Raw genomic sequence first — 21541 nt, forward strand, 5'->3', positions numbered from 1 at the left:
CACCATGCGCAAGGAACCAATTTCTTGCTCTCAATTCCCACTCATCACGGAGTGGTTCAGGTACGATGCCTTCATCTAGCAGATCTTGCTCTTTCTTATCCCACTTTGGGATGGCAGTCTCATAGCCCCCTGGCCCTAGCTTGTGGTGATATTTCTTCTTGTCGGCATTTATCTTGTTCTTTTCTGATAATGCCTGGGCATCTTCTAACTCCTTGTACTCTTGAAATGCCTTCCAGTGATTCGCCTACTTGGCTAGATACCCCTCGAATACTGGCACTTTCTTTGTCTTTAGATAGTTTTTCCATAGCTTCTTATTCCAGCTACGGAACAGTTCGGCCATCTTCTTTAGAGTCCACTGCTTGACTTTGGCCCTCAGTTTGTCTGCGGCGTCTTCATTCTCACATTCTGGCAGGTTGAAATGTGACATGAGATCATTCCAAAGATTATCTTTGTACCTTTCGGCGACATAGTCACTATCGGCTGCCCCTTTGCGCTTGTTCCACTCCCGAACGCTGATCGGGACGTGATCCCTAACGAGAACTCCGCATTGCTTCTTGAATGTGTCAGCAGCATTCTTAGGAAGCTTGGGTTCGCCCGTAGGCAATATCACCTCAAAGGTGTAATGCGTCCGTGCATCCAACTTTCTAGTCGGGCCTCGTTTCGTAGCTTTGCTCGATGTGGAGGCCTAAGAGGGTGAAACATTCGTCAAATGAATGTATATGTATACAATATAGAGCTATCTCCAATATTTTTCACATATTACAAGTGATTGTCGAACTTCATATGTATACCTCGCCGGACTTTATTATTTCTTCACCGGCTTCTCCATCAGTGGAGCTATCACCTTCTCCGTCATTGGACCTATCTCCTGCCCCATCGGCTTCATCTTGGTGTCGCTCGACCTCCATTCCATATCCGGAGGGGTTTAGATATGATGACGGAGATTCAGCTGGTTCAACGTCGGGGCCGTCTTTGATTATATCTTCGAGAAGTTCTTCCTCTTCGAGGTTCCTGATATGTGGATCCATAGTTCTGCAAAAAACGGATTCTCTTAACCTTTGTACCAAAAAAGAATTATTCTATCGGGAAATCCGTTCCAAAACAACTTTAGTCCCGGGTCGTGGCTCCACCCGGGACTCCTAGATTTCTGCATAGTATTCAAAGTAGGAGTACTTTTCCAATTTGAGCATTCAATAAGCAAAACCAAATCGTAAAATAAAGTAGTATTCAAATTAGCATGCATTCAATTATAATCAAATACATCATCTCTTTTGTCCGTACATCGTCGAATATTATCACTAATACTCCTCGAATACTATCATCCATATAGCATCACTGATACATCTAGAACCGTAGCGCCCGACGGGTATCGGCGCAGGCGGTGGACACCCAAAGAGAAGGAACCATCACAGGATCATAGCTCCAGTGAGATCCCCGAAGAACCTACCAGGTATGCTCGAACCTGCCCTCCAACGCAACCATGTAGCGACGGACGTGCTCATCCTCCTCGCTGACACGGTGACGTACCACCTATGCGGTGTCCGGAAGCCTCGGCACCCTCACTGGCCCACGCGACCGCCACCAAACAAGGATCGGGTCAACGACGGGCTGGCGCCTCACCAACCTACGCCCCCCGGAAGGTAGCACCTCCCAATACCAGCCGAGCGGAGCCCAGTCCCGGACAGGGCCCCTCTGATCAAGCAGGTGTCCTCCGCCGAGTCGACGACGAGGATGCGGGATAGGCATCGTAAAATGAACTAAAAAAATAAACTAGTTCAATTAATTTTCTTGCTAAAAATAAACTATTAACACTTAAGCATATACAATAGCAAAATTAAACTATTAACACTTAAGCATATACAATAGCAAAATTAAGCAATAATCTAAGAAACACTATTAACACTTAAGCATATACACTATACAATATTTCTTCTTCTTGTAATCCTAAACTAATTTTTCCTCTTCTTCTATTTCTCCTCTTCTTCTACTTCTTCTTCTACTTCTACTCTTCTTCTACTACTTCTCCTCTTCTCTTCTTCTACTTTTCCTCTTCTCTTCTTCTACTTCTTCCTCTTCTTCTCCTCTCCTCCTCTTCTTATTCTCATTTTTCTTCTTTTCTTCTCCTCCTCTTCTTATTTTCCTTTTTCCTAATTCTAAATATTACTAACCCTAATAATCTAGCACAAACCTAATAACAATAGGAATTAAATGACAAAAAATATTTTTCTTCTTTTCTTCCCTTTTTCTTCCTTTCTTCTCCTTTTTCTTCCTTTCTTCTCATTTTTCTTCTTTTCTTCTACTTTTTCTTCTTTTATTCTTCTTTTTCTTCTTTTCTTCTACTGGCCGGAGTGTTGGGGAGGAGGGGGCGGGGGGCTTACCCGCCGGAGGTGTCGACGGCGCGCGGCGAGGAGGACGGTGCGGCGCGCGGCGAGGAGGACGGCGGCACGCGACGAGGAGGACGGCGGCGGCAAGGAGGACGACGGCGACGGCGAGGAGGACGGCAGGCGGCGGCGAGCAGGATGGCGGGCAGCCTGACGACGTCGTCGAGTTCGTCGATGTGCCGCGCCGGGCAGGAGAACGAGGAAGAAGGAGAGAAGGAAATGCGATTTGGGTTGGAAATTTTCTAACTCCCGCTTATATAGGTGGATCTTTAGTCCCGGTTCGGGGCTCGATCCGGGACTACAGACCCCCTTTAGTCCCGGGTCGCCTTTAGTCCCGGGTGGAGCCACGACCCGAGACTAAAGGCCCTTTTTCGGCAGACCAGAAGGCGGGAAGCACGGGCCTTTAGTCCCGGCGCGGCGCTCCAACCGGGACTAAAGGGGGTCTTTAGTCCCGGGGCGTGGCTCCACCCGGGACTACAGCCCCTCCTCGGTTGCACGATAAATTTAGTCCCACCTCGCCCAGCGAGGAGGACTAGCACTTGTTTATAAGCCCGTCGCAGCTTCTCCATCGAGCTCCTCTCTAAAGCAGGCTTACGGGCTCACTGAAAATTGAAACTATATTCGAAATTATGGAGAAAATTCAACCTGAATTCAAAGTGAGTTCACTTTGAATTTAGATTGAATTTTCTCTATAAATTCTCATATAGTTTCAATTTTTTTCTATTTTCATAATTAATAATTTTGACTATCCAAACTATTATCTATTTTGTTATTTTCAATTAAAAACTATGTTTATTAAAAATTCTTTTTGCATATTTGAGAATTTGACAAAACTATGATAATGAGAAGGGTTTGAAATTGAATAAATAATGCAAAACTATTTTCTATTTTCATAATTAATAATCTTGACTATCCAAACTATTATCTATTTTGTTATTTTCAATTAAAAACTATGTTTATTAAAAATTCTTTTTGCATATTTGAGAATTTGACAAAACTATGATAATGAAAAGTGTTTGAAATTGAATAAACAATGCAAAACTATTTTCTATTTTCATAATTAATAATTTTGACTATCCAAACTATTATCTACTTTGTTATTTTCAATTAAAAACTATGTTTATTAAAAATTCTTTTTGCATATTTGAGAATTTGACAAAACTATGATAATGAAAAGTGTTTCAAATTGAATAAATAATGCAAAACTATTTTCTATTTTCATAATTAATAATTTTGACTATCCAAAACATTATCTATTTTGCTATTTTCAATTAAAAACTATGTTTATTAAAAATTCTTTTTGCATATTTGAGAATTTGACAAAACTATGATAATGAAAAGTGTTTGAAATTGAATAAATAATGCAAAAAATATTTTCTATTTTCAAAAGTAATTATTTTGACTATCCAAACTATTATCTATTTTGTTATTTTCAATTAAATACTACGTGTATTAAAAATTCTTTTTGCATATTTGAGAATTTGACAAAACTATGCTAATGAAAAGTGTTTGAAATTGAATAAATAATGCAAAACTATTTTCTATTTTCATAATTAATAATTTTGACTATCCAAACTATTATCTATTTTGTTATTTTCAATTAAAAACTATGTTTATTAAAATTCTTTTTGCATATTTGAGAATTTGACAAAACTATGATAATGAAAAGTGTTTGAAATTGAATAAATAATGCAAAACTATTTTCTATTTTCAAAAGTAATTATTTTGACTATCCAAACTATTAACTTATTTTTTTTGAGGTAGTTGACCCTGAAATTGAAAAGCACTACAAATGAACTCTGAAAAATGTTGAAATTTGGCATGCTATCATCATTTCACCCACATAGCATGTGTTAAAAAGTTGAGAGGGCTACGACAAAAACTGGATGCACTTCGTATACAAAACGGACAATCTCTCTCAAAGTATCAGCGTTTCGAACGAGAACTCATCTCTTACAAAAGGGATTTCATTTTTTTGAACTTATTTGAACTCCATACATTTTGTGTGTTCAAAATGCACCATTCAAAGGCACATCACAAAATTTCAATAATTTCTGACTTCACTTGGTATTCTTCGTGCATTAACTTTTTTTTTGAGGTAGTTGACCCTGAAATTGAAAAGCACTACAAATGAACTCTGAAAATGTTGAAATTTGGCATGCTATCATCATTTCACCCACATAGCATGTGTTAAAAAGTTGAGAGGGCTACGACAAAAACTGGATGCACTTCGTGTACAAAACGGACAATCTCTCTCGAAGTATCAGCGTTTCGAACGAGAACTCATCTCTTACAAAGGGATTTCATTTTTTTAAACTTATTTGAACTCCATACTTTTTGTGTGTTCAAAATGCACCATTCAAAGTCACATCACAAAATTACAACAATTTCTGACTTCATTTAGTATTCTTCGTGCATTAACTTTTTTTTTTGAGGTAGTTGACTCTGAAATTGAAAAGCACTACAAATGAACTCTGAAAATGTTGAAATTTGGCATGCTATCATCATTTCACCCACATAGCATGTGTTAAAAAGTTGAGAGGGCTACCACAAAAAATGGATGCACTTCGTGTACAAAACGGACAATCTCTCTCGAAGTATCAGCGTTTCGAACGAGAAATCATCTCTTACAAAGGGATTTCATTTTTTTGAACTTATTTGAACTCCATACTTTTGGTGTGTTCAAAATGCACCATTGAAAGGCACATCACAAAATTTTAACAATTTCTGACTTCATTTGGTATTCTTCGTGCATTTACTTTTTTTTTGAGCTAGTTGATCCTGAAATTGAAAAGCACTACAAATGAACTCTGAAAATGTTGAAAGTTGGCATGCTATCATCATTTCACCCACATAGCATGTCTTAAAAAGTTGAGAGGGCTACGAAAAAACTGGATGCACTTCGTGTACAAAACGGACAATCTCTCTCGAAGTATCAGCGTTCTAACGAGAACTCATCTCTTACAAAGGGATTTCATTTTTTTGAACTTATTTGAACTCCATGCTTTTTGTGTGTTCAAAATGCACCATTCAAAGGCTCATCACAAAATTTCAACAATTTCGTATATGGTGGACACTAGCTCACCTATGGTATATGGTGGACATTCTTCTTCTCTCATATATGGTGGACACTAGCTCACCTAATTTTTCAACCGTCGATGATGGTCGCTACTCCTACTTCCCCTAGTGCATAACCAATATATAGCACAAGGAGAAGAAGGAGAAACGACCCCCCACAGCAACAGTCGACATTCTTCTTCTCTCATGTATGGTGGACACTCCCTCACCTGATTTTTCGACCATCGATGATGGTCGCTACTCCTTCTTCCCCTAGTGCATAACAAATATCTAGCACAAAGAGAAGAAGGAGAAGCAACCCCCACAACAACAGTCGGCATTCTTCTTCTCTCATGTATGGTGGACACTCCCTCACCTGATTTTTTGACCGTCGATGATGGTCGCTATTCCTTCTTTCCCTAATGCATAACAAATATCTAGCACAAGGAGAAGAAGGAAAAGCGACCCCCACAACAAAAGTGGTTCCGCGGCACGCCACGTGGTTCCACTGCACGCCACGTGGGACTAATGGTCTTTCATTTTTAAATGGCTGTTTTAATAAAAAATGGATCTGTTACAAAAGGGATTTTATTTTTTGAACTTATTTGAACTGAAGACTTTTTGTATATATATGTGGTCGAAATGCATGATACCATGATACCATGAAGTCAGATTGTACAAAGGGATTTCATTTTTTTGAACTTATTTGAACTCCATACTTTTTGTGTGTTCAAAATGCACCATTCAAAGGCACATCACAAAATTTCAACAATTTCATATATGGTGGACACTAGCTCACCTATGGTATATGGTGGACATTCTTCTTCTCTCATATATGGTGGATACTAGCTCACCTGATTTTTCAACCGTCGATGATGGTCGCTACTCCTACTTCCCCTAGTGCATAACCAATATCTAGCACAAGGAGAAGAAGGAGAAACGACCCCCCACAGCAATAGTCGACATTCTTCTTCTCTCATGTATGGTGGACACTCCCTCACCTGATTTTTCGACCGTCGATGATGGTCGCTACTCCTTCTTCCCCTAGTGCATAACAAATATCTAGCACAAAGAGAAGAAGGAGAAGCAACCCCCACAACAGCAGTCGGCATTCTTCTTCTCTCATGTATGGTGGACACTCCCTCACCTGATTTTTTGACCGTCGATGATGGTCGTTATTCCTTCTTTCCCTAATGCATAACAAATATCTAGGACAAGGAGAAGAAGGAAAAGAGACCCCCACAACAAAAGTGGTTCCGCGGCACGCCACGTGGTTCCGCTGCACGCCACGTGGGACTAATGGTCTTTCATTTTTAAATGACTGTTTTAATCAAAAACAGATCTGTTACAAAAGGGATTTCATTTTTTGAACTTATTTGAACTGAAGACTTTTTGTATATATATGTGGTCGAAATGCATGATACCATGAAGTTAGAAAGGGCTAAACCATTCAAAAGTAGCAAATGAAGTTAGAAAGGGCTAAACCATTCAAATTTGGAAACTATAATGGCACAAACAGAAACTAGACATATATAAATTGGTCCAAGCAGTACATGATACTAGTCCAAACAGTACATAATAATAGCTATCATAGATATATATATATTCGAGGTGACGCTGGCCATAGTTGACGACTTGAATCACAATGTCCACCTTATTCGAGGTGACGCTGGCCATAGTTGACGACTCGAATCTTGCGGTACAACTCGTATGAAACGTATGCATCTTTTGCTGCATACTCAATGTTGATACGATCAAGTGGGGCCTTCTCCCAAAGTTTGTGCTGAGACTTTGGGAAATTGGTCTTCATATCACCATATTCCTCGTCGATCAAGGCAACTGCCATATGAGCCATCGAAGTCCTGACATGTCGAAGCCTGAATACCGTTTGGAGATCAATGAGGCAACCAGTTGGTATCTCAATACCGAAGCTGTACCTCATCTTCAGCTTGTCGTTCGTTATGTCAACGGTAGCAAAAGTGATGCCGCTGCGAAGGAAGTCCATGAGTTCTGGACAATGCTTGTCACTACTGCAACAGAAACAAATTAAAATGTAACAAATGTTACATACTGCTGCAATAAGGAAACATGTTTCACTACAACTAAAGAGAAAATTATCTTTAGGATTCAAATAGAACATATGCAATGGAACCTAGAGAGATCACTATAGCTATCCAATGGAACCTAGAGAGATCACTAGCTATATGCAATTTTCATGACTATGACATATCATATTGCTAACAAATGAAACCTAGAGAGATCACTAGCTATATGCAATTTTCATAACCTTGGGTCAAAGAACACCGCATAAAATTGTATCACTACAACTATGATTTCAATGGAACATATTGAACCAATCAGATTTTTCAGATTGTGGAACACTATTCCAATCAGATTGTGTTCCCTTCAACTAATCAAAATTGTTTCACTACAACTATTTGAAGCAAACCAACTATGATTCCAATAGAACATATTAAACACTAGTTGATTCTAATACGATTTTTCAGATTATGGAACACTATTCCAATCAGATTGTGTTCCCCTTCAACTAATCAAAATTGTTTCACTACAACTAGTTGAAGGGAACCAACTATGATTGAAACAAATAAACTTACAATGTCATTACCTTGGATCAAAGAAAGCCTCAAAACTTACCTCGCCCATTGGAAGATCAAGACATGGTGTGTGAAGCATAGTTGGATGACGGCAACACCGCGTTGATCGACCGTGTACTCCAGATCAAGCCCCAAGAACTTCTCATGATCCATTGCGGCGTCAAGCCATCGTTCGTTCAACTGTTCAAGAAAATACGGCATCTCCCTGCTCTCGTTCGTGTACACGACATCGAGCTTGGTCTTGCCATGTGCGAGCACCTCTCCAAAGCGAGTTGGCATGGTGGAAGAAGAGAAGGGAAGAAGAGAGGAGAAGAACAGAGCGAGAGCGAGAGAGAAGAAGAAACAGAGAAATGACGACTCTGCTTCGGTTCGTGCTTTTCGCCCGAAACGACGCGGGATGCAAACCGTTTGGGCCTTTAGTCCCGGGTCGTGCCACCAACCGGGACTAAAGAGGTATACCAACGGTTGCCACCACTACGGCAGGCCACGTGTTAGGCCTTTAGTCCCAGGTTGAGCCACCAACCGGGACTAAAGGGGGATACGAACGGTTGCCACCACCACTGCCCACCGCGTAGCCCTTTAGTCCCGGTTTGGGACACGAACCGGGACTAAAGGCTCCTTACGGGCCGGGACTAAAGCCTCCAGGGAGGCATTGAGAATTGGGACAACGTGGCCGGGCCTTTAGTCCCGGCCCAAAAGCAGGCCGGGACTAAAGGGTCCCGGCCAAAGGCCCGTTTTCCACTAGTGGGACTTGTAGTGAGACCTGTATGTTCAGTAATACCGTCATCTGGCACTAACTGGTTGGTTGGTTGCTTGGTTGGAAACAGGAGGAGAATGGATACCTCTTGCCTGCTTTGGGTTGCAGAAATCAAAATTGCCGTCCAACCTTTGATAGAATGGCTTCGCAACTTGTACCAATGATGGTTTGATCTTGGAACAAGTAATAAAGTCACCGAAAAAGGTTAATCAACCGGACGAAATATAATCATGTTAAGTCGTCGAGGAACAAATCATGTACAGTGAATTCATTTGGGGCAAATCATCCAGACTAAAGTTACATATAATACCGATCAACAGTTCAAAAACAAATGAAACACTAACAAAGTGCCAAACGAGAGGAGAAGAGGGGAGTCACTAGTTAGCGAGCGCTCCTTCAGGAGCCTTCCAACGAGCGCTCCCGCGCATCGTCACTTGACGCGTTCTCAGCCGCCGCCACGTGTCATATTCTGAGCGCTTTATTTGAATTTTTTTTTTATTTTTTCACACGCATTTTTGGCTTTTTAGATTGTTTTTTTATATTTTTTTGTTTTGGTTTCTCACCGGTCTTTCTTAGCTTGTTGATGATTTTTTTCAAAAAACAAAATCGCGAAAAAACACTTTTTCTGTTTTTTCCGAGAGGCATGGTTTTGACTTCACGAGCGGCATGGTTTTGCCTTCACGAGAGGCACGGCGTGCCTTTCAAAAAAAACATGTTTTCTATTTTTTTCATGAGAGGATCGGTTTTGCTTCTGCAAGATTTGCGATTTTGCCTTTGTGAAAATATGAATTTACGAAAAAAAAACTCTCAAATTATGACAGATGATACGCATGCAATGCGTCACTTGTCACAACCTGAAAAGGTGAAAGTAATCTTTTAAAAAAAGTAGTCAATTTCGGAAGAAGAGAAAACAGTTGACCCAAAGTCGATGGATGGAAGTGGGCTGAGTAAAAAAGTAGCCCAGGCCCAGGCCCAGGCACAGGCCTATAGGTTCGGTCCTCTAAACGGAAGGCGGGCCAGATTATGCGTAGAGTGGACAGGGAAAAAAAATGCGTGGCCCGTCAAGTTTTCCGTTCGGTTTCCGTCTCCAACGTCGTCCCCGGCGACGAGACACGGCGGCCGAGGAGAGCCTGGGCACGCCTAGCCTGGAGAGGGGATGTTCTGGCTGCAGGCGAGCTGCGCATTGAGCAGCTGCGCCCACGGAGCCTGCGAGCCGGGTGCGGCGAGGCGGCAAGCCGCGGGCGGTGAGGCCTGCGGCGTCCACGGAGCCGGCGAGTTGGGCCCCGCGGACTGCACACGGCGGCGACCTGGGCGGCGGTGGCCACGGAGGTGGCGAGCTGGCCGCGGCAAACAATCAAAGAGCGAGGTAAGCTGGGGTCAAAGGTGAAATTCCCCATCCATCAAAACAAAAAGCAAGAGCAGAGCAGAAATGCCCGCGCCCCACCTCCGCAGCAGCAGCCGCCACCACCTCACCATCGCCGCCGTCGCAAAATCCCACGCCACGCTGCTCAAGTCCGGTGTCACCTCCCCCACGCCCTGGAACCAGCTCCTCACCGCCTACTCCGTCTCCTCGCCCGGCCTTGCCGCCGCCCGCCGCCTGTTCGACGAAATCCCCCGCCTGGATGCCGCGTCCTGGAACTCCCTCCTCGCCGCGCACGTCTCCATCGGCGCGCACCCTGCCGCGTGCCGCCTCCTACGGGCCATGCACGAGCGTGGGCTCGCCGCAAACACCTTCGCCCTCGGCTCTGCTCTCCGCTCGGCTGCCGCCATGGGCTGCTCTGCTTTGGGCACCCAGCTGCACTCGCTCGCCGTGAAAGCCGGCCTCGCCGATAACGTCTTCTCTGCGACCGCATTGCTCCACATGTACGCTAAATGTGGCCGCACGAGGGATGCTTGTCGGCTGTTCGATGGGATGCCGGAGCGGAACACTGTTTCTTGGAATGCGCTCGTTGCTGGTTATGTGGAATCTGGGAAGGTTGCTCCAGCGGTTCAGCTGTTTGTTGAGATGGAGAGGGAGGGGTTTCTTCCTGACGAGGCAACGTTCGCCGCGTTGCTCACAGTGGTCAATGACTCCACTTGTTTCCTGATGCACCAGCTGCATGGGAAGATTGTCAAATATGGATCGGCGTTGGGCTTGATAGTGTTGAATGCAGCAATTACTGCCTACTCGCAATGTGGGGCCCTGGCAAATTCTAGAAGGATCTTTGATGAAATTGGGGACAGAAGTGATTTGATCTCATGGAACGCAATGCTTGGAGCTTACGCTACCCATGGGATGGAGCATGAGGCGATGAGATTCTTTGCTAGCATGATGCGAGCGAGTGGAGTTCAGCCTGACATGTATAGTTTCACAAGTATCATAAGTGCGTGCGCAGAGCATCGCGACCACGGAGGTACAGTAATTCATGGTTTGGTGAGCAAGAATGGCTTCGAAGGAGTCACACATGTCTGCAACGCTCTAATTGCCATGTACACTCGATTTAGTGAGAACTGCATGATGGAAGATGCGTACAAGTGCTTTGATTCCTTGCTGCTCAAGGACACCGTCTCCTGGAATTCTATGTTAACTGGGTATTCACAGCACGGTTTGAGTGCTGATGCCTTGAGATTCTTCAGATGTATGCAGTCAGAAAATATTACAACTGATGAGTATGCTTTCTCTGCTGCCCTGCGTTCATGCTCAGACCTTGCTTTACTTCGGCTAGGTAGACAAATACACGGTTTGGTCATCCGTTCTGGTTTTGCTTCCAACAATTTTGTTTCCAGCTCACTGATCTTCATGTATTCTAAGAGCGGCATTCTGGATGATGCAATGAAGTCTTTTGAGGAGGCAGATAAGAGCAGCTCTGTGCCCTGGAACTCTATGATGTTTGGATATGCGCAGCATGGAAAGGCTCAAGCCGTGCGCAGCCTCTTCAATCAGATGCTGGAGCTTAAGGTTCCTTTGGATCATATTACATTTGTTGGCCTGATTACTGCCTGCAGTCATGCTGGTCTTGTGGACGAAGGTTCAGAAATCCTCAATACGATGGAAAGTCGGTACGGAATTCCTCTTCGGATGGAGCATTATGCATGTGGCATTGATCTGTATGGGAGGGCTGGGCAGCTCGACAAAGCAAAAGAGCTTATTGACTCCATGCCATTTGAACCAGATGCCATGGTGTGGATGACCCTATTAGGGGCTTGCAGAGTCCATGGGAATATGGAACTAGCGAGTGATGTGGCCAGCCATCTATTGGAGGCAGAACCTAGACAGCACTCCACCTATGTTCTCCTCTCCAACATGTATTCTGGTCTTGGGATGTGGAGTGATAGAGCAATCGTGCAGAAGGAAATGAAGAATAAAGGATTAAGCAAAGTCCCTGGTTGGAGCTGGATCGAGGTGAAGAATGAGGTGCACTCTTTCAATGCAGAGGATGGGTCGCACCCAAGGATGGATGAAATATATGAGATGTTGAGTTTGTTGCTTCATAATTTCCCCATGCAGCTGCTGCATCAAGAAACAAGTGGAGCCATCGACTGCTGTGAGCAATTTGCCTCTTAATATTTTTATCATTATCATTTTACATTTATTTGCATCACTTCTGCTCTTTGAGTTTAGAACCACCGTCAGTTTTTCCACACACATGATATTTTGGTTGGCCACAGAACTATCAAATTATGGGCATTAACCAGCCAGCCCCTGTTGGAGATGATTGGGCACAATTCTCTTGTATGTTCTGTGGATGCACATTCTGCTCTGATTGCTAATGACAGTGAAGACCGCTGTGTCAATATATTGAAAGGTGATTTGTTTTGTATGCTTTGGAAAATTCATATTAAAATGCAGTTATACTTTTTCATTGGATAGGATTTGTTTATACTTATATCTTCTCTATTGAACAACTCTTGAAACCCCGACCTTTCCATTGGTGGTACTATTCATTCTAAATGGATTTTTCTAAATAAATGTCAAATTGTAGTGAAGTCAATGTCTCCCTGCCTATGCTCCAGTCTATTCCAAACAAAAAAAATAGTTCTAGTCTGTGATTGTACTTCCCCTAAAGCGGGGACTTCCTTTATAAGCAAATGATCCTATGGATCTTTGTTCTTAAACATATTGACTAGTTGCAAACTGGAAAGATCACCATGATACAAACCATGACAAGAAGTAAGATTGGTCTGCTGATTGTATTCTAACATTTGGATTCCTGCTTCTCCATTGACTAGTTCATGACCATGAGCAGCTTCATTGGCTTTTCTCGGGAAGTGGGATGTTAATCAGTAAATGTTCCAGTTTATTAATTATGTCAAACTTTGAGCTGGAATGTGCTTAATGCTCAAATGTAAGAGCATCTCCAACAGCCGCGCTTCGCGCCGCGCCTAAAAAACATGTTTGCCGCGCGCTGGTCGCCTGGTTTGGCGCGTCGCGCAGCGCTGGCTCCAGCAGCAGCTTTAAAATGCAGCGCGCGCGCTCCGCTCCAGCAGCGCGCCGCTCCAGCAGCGCCCAAATATATGGCATTTGGACAAAAAACACGTGGTGCGCGTCGGCCGCCGGCTCAACGAGTGAGCTCGCCGGCGCTTCGGTAGACGCCGCGCCCGTCCGCCGCCCTGCAAGCTTCTTCTTCGCCTTCGAGCTGCCGGAGCCGTCCGTCGCCTTCTTCTTTGCGGATGTTTTTCCTTTCTTCGGCTCCGACGCATTGGGGAGCTTTGACGGTGCGGCGGCACGGGACGGCGCCGGCGCGACGCCACCCGTCGGCGTGGTCATCCGCGGCGGCAAGAAGAGGCTGCGCGCGAGGCTGACGGTCGGCGGAGCTCCGGCGGCGGCGGCGGCGCCAGCGCCAACGCTCGCCGCGCTAGGGTTTTCGGCGGCGGCTGCGGCGGCGGCGGCGGCGGGGGGGGGGGGGGGGGGGTCGCGGCTGTACAGCGGGGTCAGCGGGGTGCCGATGTGCGCGTCCATGGTGGCAGGGGCGCCAGCGCGCCGGCGCGCACGGGTGCAAAGGAGGAAGAAAAGGGCTCGAGTCTGCCGCGCGCGGAAGTGGACGCCCGAAATACACAGCGCGGGATGAGGCTATGGCCAGCGCGCCCAACTCATTTTAGCGCGTGCGCGGGTTTTGTGCGCCCGCTGGAGCTGTCCGCCGCGTTGCGCGCGCGCTATAATTGCCTTTTTTGCGGCGCGGCGCTAGTATAGCGCGGCTGTTGGAGATGCTCTAACTGCTTGGACTGGAGAGAAGATATCATGTGTCTTTCTCTTGCACTGATATCTGACTATCCGCTACAAAGTAAATACTTCCTCCGTCCCAAAATAAGTGACTCAATTTTGTACTATCCTTAGTACAAAGTTGAGTCACTTATTTTGGGACGGAAGGAGTAGGATGCAATTGATGCTTTCCTGCAAAAGCAAAACCTGCCAACACAGAAACCAGTGTATGCTCTGATAATCTGATGGAATCGTGAGGATATGGACAACCAGCCATAATAGGGTTTAGCAGTGATGAGGAACTTGCGGCTTTATACACAGATCTTATTTCTCAGTACACACTTAGCTGGTTGGTTTCTGTTGCTTCCTTATTTTTTCACATTCCTGATTTCTGTAAAATTCTGACAGCTGCTTAAAGTGACCATTAAACAAGTAACAAGAAGTGCAGACAAGAATAGCAGAGGGACAGCGACAGTGCTAGCCGGAAGATCATTATGTAAAAAAGAAACTTTATTCTAGGTATTACTGCTACCATGATGTGCTTCCTATCTTGTTATTATCTACTGAAAGCTTCAAATCTACCAAAAGAATCTTTATTCTAGGTATTACTGCTACAACTATCTCTTATTGGTTTGTTGTTTTGATTTTCCGTATTAATGTAAGTGAGAATCTTTAGCCGATTAGCTTGATTGGGTGTATATATATATTAATTACATCAGTTTGAAAGAACGGTAATGTGCCAAGCAAAAAGTTGCATGTTAATTAGGACTGTATCTTCCCTCTCTGTAGTGTATTGTGACCACAAAAGTTAGCAGCTGTACTGTACTACATGGTAATGAAAACAAAACTTGATATACTAAACCTTGGCACATGGTCGTTTATCTGATATGACTAAAATATTGATTTGATCAGGTGGAAGGGAAGCCTCCATCCTGCTGGTTGGGGCTTTTGAGTGCAATTTTGATGTCACACCATGAATTGAGGTTCAATATTTTGATAGTTTTGGCAAAGAAAAGTTTATCTAGTCTGTATTTTAGCTGAGTTTGTGTACGCTGCATGCTGAGTATCTGTGACTGAAGAATTTGCAAACATAAATACATAATGGCAGGGAGTCCTCTGTGTCTATGACAGGTGTTTGGGGGCAGTAATCTTCATTTCAATACAAGGATGAATCTCCAAAAGAAAAAACATGTGAATCACAAGTGTAATTCTTTTGTGTAAAATAAACAAGTATAAACCAGCTCAAACTTCAGACCGGTGAGGGCCATTTAACATTATTAACTACTATAAATCAATTGATAAGAGCAAAGTTAAAGAAAAATACCCTAAACCTAACAGAGCAAGACTGATATCTGAAGTCAATTCTTCCCATGAAACTCCCGCAGTAGAAAAACATTTTCCTTTCTTTTGGTTGGTTGGTTGGTTGGTTGGTTGGAGACAGCAGAATCTAGACTTGTTGCTCTGCTTTGACTTGTAAAATCAACATTGCCGGCCCACTTTTAATAGGGTTCGAACTGGTTGGCACAATCACATCATTCACACTGATAATTCATATGCAGCTTCAGCTACTGCAACTTGGAACAAGTCAAGTCACCAAAAAATGGCCAGTCAACTGAAGACTAGCAGCAACGCCATGCCAATTCAGTTGACATTTCAGACAATATCATCATATCATGTCGCCGACGAACAGATTCTTCACTGGATTCATTTGGCCAATTCTGCAGACTGAATTTGTATTATACCCATCACAAATTCACAAACAAATGAAAATGCCGAGTCATCCCCAGAATGTGCTGACAACCATACAATTAACCTTGCAAAGCTCAGCTCCAAAAAAGACACACCGAAGAATTATTTCCTCTGCTATTTCCAGGTGTTCACAATATACAATTACATGATATCTTTGATTTTCTTTCTTGCTGTATTTTACACTCACCGTGGTCCGACACAAGCTCAACACCAACATCAGACAAAAATTAATTTAATTAGGCCATGTATGTACAGGAAGAGGAAGAATGTCATCATCAGCGGCAGATCATCCGACAGCCGGTCGGGGATCACCGTGCCTTCGTTGCGTGGCCGTTGGTGGGCCTCGAACCACGGCGCCCATCGCTGCCTCCACGTGGCGACGACCGCTGGTGCACTGCAGCAGAGCGACCATGAGCTCGGTCCCTCGACGACGTCCCGCTTCCTCCTCTCGCCTCCCTTGTCCGGCTCTTCAGTGCCTCGATCTGCTCGAGCGTCTCGAGGACCTCCTTCATCGAGGGCCTGCTCCTGGGCTCACCGGCAAGGCAGTTCAGCGTCAGCTGGGCCGCCTGGTAGGATTGTTTAGAGTTGTACTGGCCCTCGAACTGAGGATCCATAAGGCGGGCGAGCTTTCTCCGGTCAGCCAAGTAGGGCTTCGCCCAGTCAGCGAGGCTCTGTTGTCCGTTGGGACGGTTGGGGTCCAGCGCTCGCTTGCCGGACAGCATCTCCAGCATCACAACTCCGAAACCGTAAACGTCGCTCTTGACATACAAATGGCCTGGACATGGTTCAGAGCATGTGGTGAGAAAAGAAATCAACAGCTAAGAAAGCAACCATAGATAGCAACTTGTAAATTATGGATGGCTGGATGAATGGAGCTACCGACAACTCCAGAAGGTATTTACTCAGGTATATGAATTCAAAATCTCATATGGGAAGAAATCTAACTGGAAATAGTAAATGCATGGTATGAGCGAGTTTATGGTCTTTTCGTGGATGGTGGCAGCAGAGGAATGCCCACTTGATATAAAAGGTATTGTTAGCAGAGGGATTAATTTAATTTATAAAACTGTCCGCTTGACAGGATCAATTGTCATGGCTCATGAATCATTGACAAATCTATCTGATGTAAAACTCTAAATTTGGAAAGATCCAAAGTAGGAATTCATTGGCCATATGGGGATACTAAACCTATCTGCCATATGTTTATGTTTCAGTTTGTACAATTGACTGGCACATCAATTGCAGACAGTACTATTATCTGATCATATATATCTGTGGTTAACAGGCATAAGGATGCATACCGGTGGCCACGTATTCCGGGGCCGCATATCCGTAGGTGCCCATCACCCTGGTCGTGATATGAGAGTTGCTACCCGTTGGTCCAAGCTTAGCAAGCCCAAAGTCAGAGAGCTTCGCATTATAACTCTGCCAGAAGAATGCAGTCAGCATTTGATCTTGATAAATAGAGAACAGATAAAACGGTGTATTGTATAGCACAACACTTACTGCATCCAGAAGAATATTGGAAGCCTTGAAGTCCCTGTAGATAACTTGCTTCTCTGATGCATGCAAGAATGCAAGTCCCCGAGCTGCGCCAATGGCTATCTTCAGCCTCAGCTCCCAGGACAGTGGAGCACATCCTTCTACAGAAATGCAATAGGTTTCAATATCAGTATTTTTCAAGTTAACTAGTTGCTCAAGAATTGCAACCGCTTCCGATTATTGCAGAGAAGAAAGATCAGTAATGACTCACTTCTGAAAAGATGGTTTTCCAAGCTCCCCTTGGCCATGAACTCGTAGACGAGCAACAGTTCCTTGTCCTCCCAGCAGTAGCCCAACAGCTTGACGAGGTTCGGGTGCGAGAGCCTTCCCAAAAAGTTTATCTCTGACTGCAAGTTGATAACCAGAAATGTTCATTAGATACATACAGTAGTTGCAGCAACCTTTGGAAACAATGATTCTGTTAGGCTAAACTAGGAGCGCCGAGTCACGTCTGCTGGCCTAATAGTAGCATTTTATATGTACCCGAGCTGACCAAACAAAAATAGAAGCAACCACATTGTGATAAACATGTGGATTATTGGGTGTTCCTGGTCAGCAGTTGTGAACAGCTTATCACATTACTTTCAAACAAGATGGTCCTGGTTAGCATTAGTCAAATGGCACTGCGCAGATTAAGCAGCTCCATTACGATATAATAGACCTGACAGCAAGGTCATCAGAAGTTAAACTAAACATAGCGCACAGCATTTAACGACCAGGCGAATCTTGAAAATTGCTGCGATTTTGTTTAAACCTGACCACTAGTGGTGTGTGGGCAGACAGTGGGCTTCTATTCTCAGCTCATACTTAAAATGAAAAGTAAGCTCATAACAGTTTATCCACATGTGCCGAAGCTGAATTGAAGTTCCCATCAAGAGCAAACAAAACTAAGTAAAACCCCGTAAATTCCAATGCTCATACTCTACGGTATGGAATTCCCCAAAAATGCAAGATGAATTTACCTGCCATTCCTCGTACCCCTGCATGCTCTCCGAGTTGAGCTTCTTGACCGCGACGACCATGCCGGTGCCGCTCTTGGTGGGGTTCATCGTCTTCTCGTCCACCCACCCCTTGTACACCCTCCCAAACCCTCCCTCCCCTAACACGCTGTCGGGCCTGAAGTTCTTGGTGGCCGTCTTGAGCTCAAGGAAGGTGAAGGTGCGGAGGTTGGGCGCCTCCAGTATCTGGCCCTCGAGAAACCCCGCCGCGGCCTCATCGAAGCCACCGCTGGTGCCGCCGCTGCCCGCGGAGGCCATGAAGGTGCTGCTGCCCCCCGAGGAGAGCTTCCCCGTGGTGCTGTTGCTGGTGGTGACGCTGCCGCTCGTCTTGTAGTTGGACGTTCCTGTCACCCCAATCAACACATATCAGCATACTGAATTTCATTATATTGGACTACTTTGCGAAGAAGAGCGTGGAGAGGTTCCCCTTCCTGGGAAACAGTTTGGGTTGCATCACTATCATAGGTTGCTTCAGCTACAGCTAGCCTGTATGACTCATGAAACGAGGGAAAACTACCCTCTCTCTCTCTCTTTTTTCCTGACAAAACACTTGTGAATTGAAGATTTTGGAGAAGTATAAGGAAGCATCAAGCCTCGGAGAACGGTGGCTGTAATTCAGTCTGATCTGTGCCGACTAGTTGTAAGGAGAAGAGGGGGGAAATCTGAGTATAAGGAGAGATTGAAGAGCGGTCCTGGTTCAGTGGCCCCTGAAGAATTCGAGGGGCAGCTGACGGGACTGATTGACGGGCGTGATGAAGGAGGCAGCGCAATCTTGTGAGAAGTAAGAATCAGGAACAAAGTGAAGGAAAACAAGAGTCTTGGCCGAGACAACAGCCGCGGCGTGTCTGCCCGGCAGACGACGGGAAGGAACAGCCGTCCGGGCAGGGACCGAGAGATCCCCCGCCGGCGGGAGGTGCTCGCGGGATCCAGGGACCGGCGAGATGGCGTGGAGAAGAAGGAGAGCGGAAGGAAGGGGGAGGGGGATCCGGAATCAGGTTTTTGGGGGGAGCACGGGGGGTCTTCCTTACCTGGGCTGGACGGCCGGTAGTCCGCCGCCACGTCGGCCTTCCCCGCGCCGCCGCAGATGTTCCCCATCTCCCTCCCGCCCGCCGGCGCCGATCAGTGGGAACGGCGCGGGAGGGTTGCTTGCTTTGGAGGAGGAGACGGGTGGTGGGGGTGGGGAAGCGGAGGGGGTGGAGGAGGAGGAGGAAGACGAGTGTGGAATGGGGAATGGGGGAGGGGAAGTCAAGGGGGGGCTGGCTCGATAAGTAAGCGGAGACTGGAGTGCGGTGGGGAGGGATGGGAGGGGAGGGGGGAAGAAGACGACGCTGCGGAGGGGAGTGAAGGGAGGGAGAAAGTCGCCGGCTTTGTTTGTTCCTCCATCTCCGTGTGGGCGTGGCCGGCCGGCCTCGGCTGCCCCTAGAGGACCGCACTCCCTTTCACTTGAAGAAACTCCGCGTGCCGCTTTCCATTTTCTCTCTAGTATTTTGCCAAGAAAGACCAGCCTTGTTCCAGCTCAGCCGCCCGCGGCCGCGGACAAAAAAACGGACAAAAACGATGAAGGCTGCTCTAAAAACAGGCTGGATGGCGCGTTAAAAAACCCTCTGCAATTCCTATTTTTGGATGAGTAATACGTTGGCTGGGATTGTCATGCCTGGGACCATGCTCGATGCGCTTAGAGCATCTCTAATAGAACTCTCAAATCCTTAAATTTAAAATCAGTTTTAAGGATTGAGAATTGGTCATTTTTTATACTTTCAAGGGTTGAAAAACAGGGGCAAAGATTATAAGGGTTGGGTTTGAAGGTTCTAGTCTTTGCCCCAGCCCCAATCCTTAAAAATGTCATTTGACATATCACAATTTTCACTAGAAAAACACAATAAACCTTCCAACAAACACGGAAATAAAGATCATTGATGCATGGTTTAATAGTTTTTACGTCACACAATCATCATCTTCCCCCTTTCATCAGCACCATCACCAAAAAGTTGCACTTGACGCCATTTCCTAGACCACTTCCACGTCCATCAAACACCTCCATTGTCGCCAGTGGTGGAGTCTTCCACACCGCCATCGTCACCACCACTCATCAAAGTGTCACCTCGAAGAGTAGAGGACGCACCACGGAATATCCTCTTCCTCTCTTCGGTGAACTAGTTTTCCTATAAAGCATGCACATACTATGCAAAAAAATAAGTCAGTCTAACAACCCAAACAATTGTAAAACAGAGGCCAAAACATCTACGTCTGTTGACATAGAAATTTACCTTACTGGTTTAAAAAGTAGTTGTGCATTTCTTAAAAGTTAAAACTACATAGCCAATAAGAAATCTGTGTATTAGTATTTAATAGGTTCCTTTCATATGCATGATTCAGAATAATAGTGTGGGGTGCCATTATATTTTCTCATCAGCCAATAATAAAAAAGGGAAACTACAACCCTGAATTGAAATGAGTACGATATCACTTATCTCAACAAATCACCCTATCTACACCCTCTCTACACCAAACCACTTGACATTTGGAATTCCATCTGCAGAACAAAAGGGAATGTTGGTTGATTCCTTTGTCAGTAAACAATAGAATGGAGCAAGCAAGAGCAAGGAAGTTAAAAGAAAACTCATATATAGATTTCTCATTGAAGTATTCTATATAAATCTGACTCATACAAAAGAAATTTTGTAAAAACTAGAACTGAATCATCTACCAAGTACACAGATTAAACTAAACCATCTAACAATTTTGCAAGTTACGATTGGATCATCTGCCAACTTCACATATTCAAATAAACAATCTAACAAGTATACAACTCACAACTGAATCATTTGCAAGTGCACAGTTTAAAATCCCAGGCTGCAAAGAAATCTCACCGCTAGTAGTGGTCGGACAGTGCAGAAGACGCCGGCAGCGACGCACGGGATGCGGAGGGGCGGCGGGGCGGCGGCCGGAGCGCGGGGGGGGGGGGGGGGGGGGGGGCGGCGGTCGGGGCGCAGAGGGGCGGCGGCCGGAGCGCGGGATGCGGCGGCCGGGGCGCGGAGGGGCGGCGGGGCGGTGGCCGGAGCGCGGAGGGCGGCGGGCTAGCGGCGGCCGCTGCGGATTCCTCCCGCGCGGGGGAACCAACTTCCTCCCGCGCGATGTGGGAAAAGGAGTGCGGGTTGGGGGGAGTTTTTTCTCCCAACCCTCACTTCTACAGGCTAGGAAGGGGTTTGAGGGTTGGACCTCTAAATTTTTTTTTACGCGTTTAAGGGTTCTAGTCTACGCCG

General features: G+C 45.3%; 2 protein-coding genes across 5 annotated transcripts; one reads left to right on the plus strand and one right to left on the minus strand.

Annotated features, from left to right (window-relative positions):
* The first annotated feature begins 9858 nt into the window (after nucleotides 1–9858).
* LOC123402088 (putative pentatricopeptide repeat-containing protein At3g25970) lies at nucleotides 9859–15112 on the plus strand. 4 transcript variants are annotated; one of them, XM_045095960.1, is made up of 4 exons: nucleotides 9859–12334; nucleotides 12459–12595; nucleotides 14398–14508; nucleotides 14902–15112. In XM_045095960.1, coding segments are annotated over exons 1-2 (2097 nt in total). In that variant the 5' UTR covers nucleotides 9859–10239; the 3' UTR covers nucleotides 12461–12595; nucleotides 14398–14508; nucleotides 14902–15112. The 4 variants fall into 4 exon arrangements, with proteins under 4 accessions (XP_044951895.1, XP_044951893.1, XP_044951892.1 ...); XM_045095958.1 differs by having other exon boundaries at nucleotides 9859–12595; nucleotides 14398–14591; XM_045095957.1 differs by having other exon boundaries at nucleotides 9859–12595.
* A 705-nt stretch (nucleotides 15113–15817) lies between these two features.
* On the minus strand, nucleotides 15818–19702 carry LOC123402090 (probable serine/threonine-protein kinase PIX13). The gene is made up of 6 exons (XM_045095961.1): nucleotides 19307–19702; nucleotides 18243–18622; nucleotides 17492–17627; nucleotides 17245–17381; nucleotides 17040–17163; nucleotides 15818–16513 (listed from the first exon to the last, which is right to left on the minus strand). Exons 1-6 carry the CDS (start codon nucleotides 19371–19373, stop codon nucleotides 16047–16049), a joined length of 1311 nt encoding a protein of 436 aa, XP_044951896.1. The 5' UTR covers nucleotides 19374–19702; the 3' UTR covers nucleotides 15818–16046.
* Nucleotides 19703–21541: the final 1839 nt, after the last annotated feature.

This window comes from Hordeum vulgare, chromosome 6H (genome assembly GCF_904849725.1).
Source record: "Hordeum vulgare subsp. vulgare chromosome 6H, MorexV3_pseudomolecules_assembly, whole genome shotgun sequence".
NCBI classification, from domain to species: domain Eukaryota; kingdom Viridiplantae; phylum Streptophyta; class Magnoliopsida; order Poales; family Poaceae; genus Hordeum; species Hordeum vulgare.

Coding starts and splice junctions, on each gene's coding strand:
- LOC123402090 (XM_045095961.1), bottom strand. CDS start 19,373: ATGGGGAACATCTGCGGCGGCGCGGGGAAGGCCGACGTGGCGGCGGAC. Junction 17,628..18,242: donor AGGGGTACGAGGAATGGCAG/GTAAATTCATCT, acceptor ATCAACTTGCAG/TCAGAGATAAACTTTTTGGG. Junction 17,382..17,491: donor GGAAAACCATCTTTTCAGAA/GTGAGTCATTAC, acceptor GCATTTCTGTAG/AAGGATGTGCTCCACTGTCC.
- LOC123402088 (XM_045095958.1), top strand. CDS start 10,240: ATGCCCGCGCCCCACCTCCGCAGCAGCAGCCGCCACCACCTCACCATC.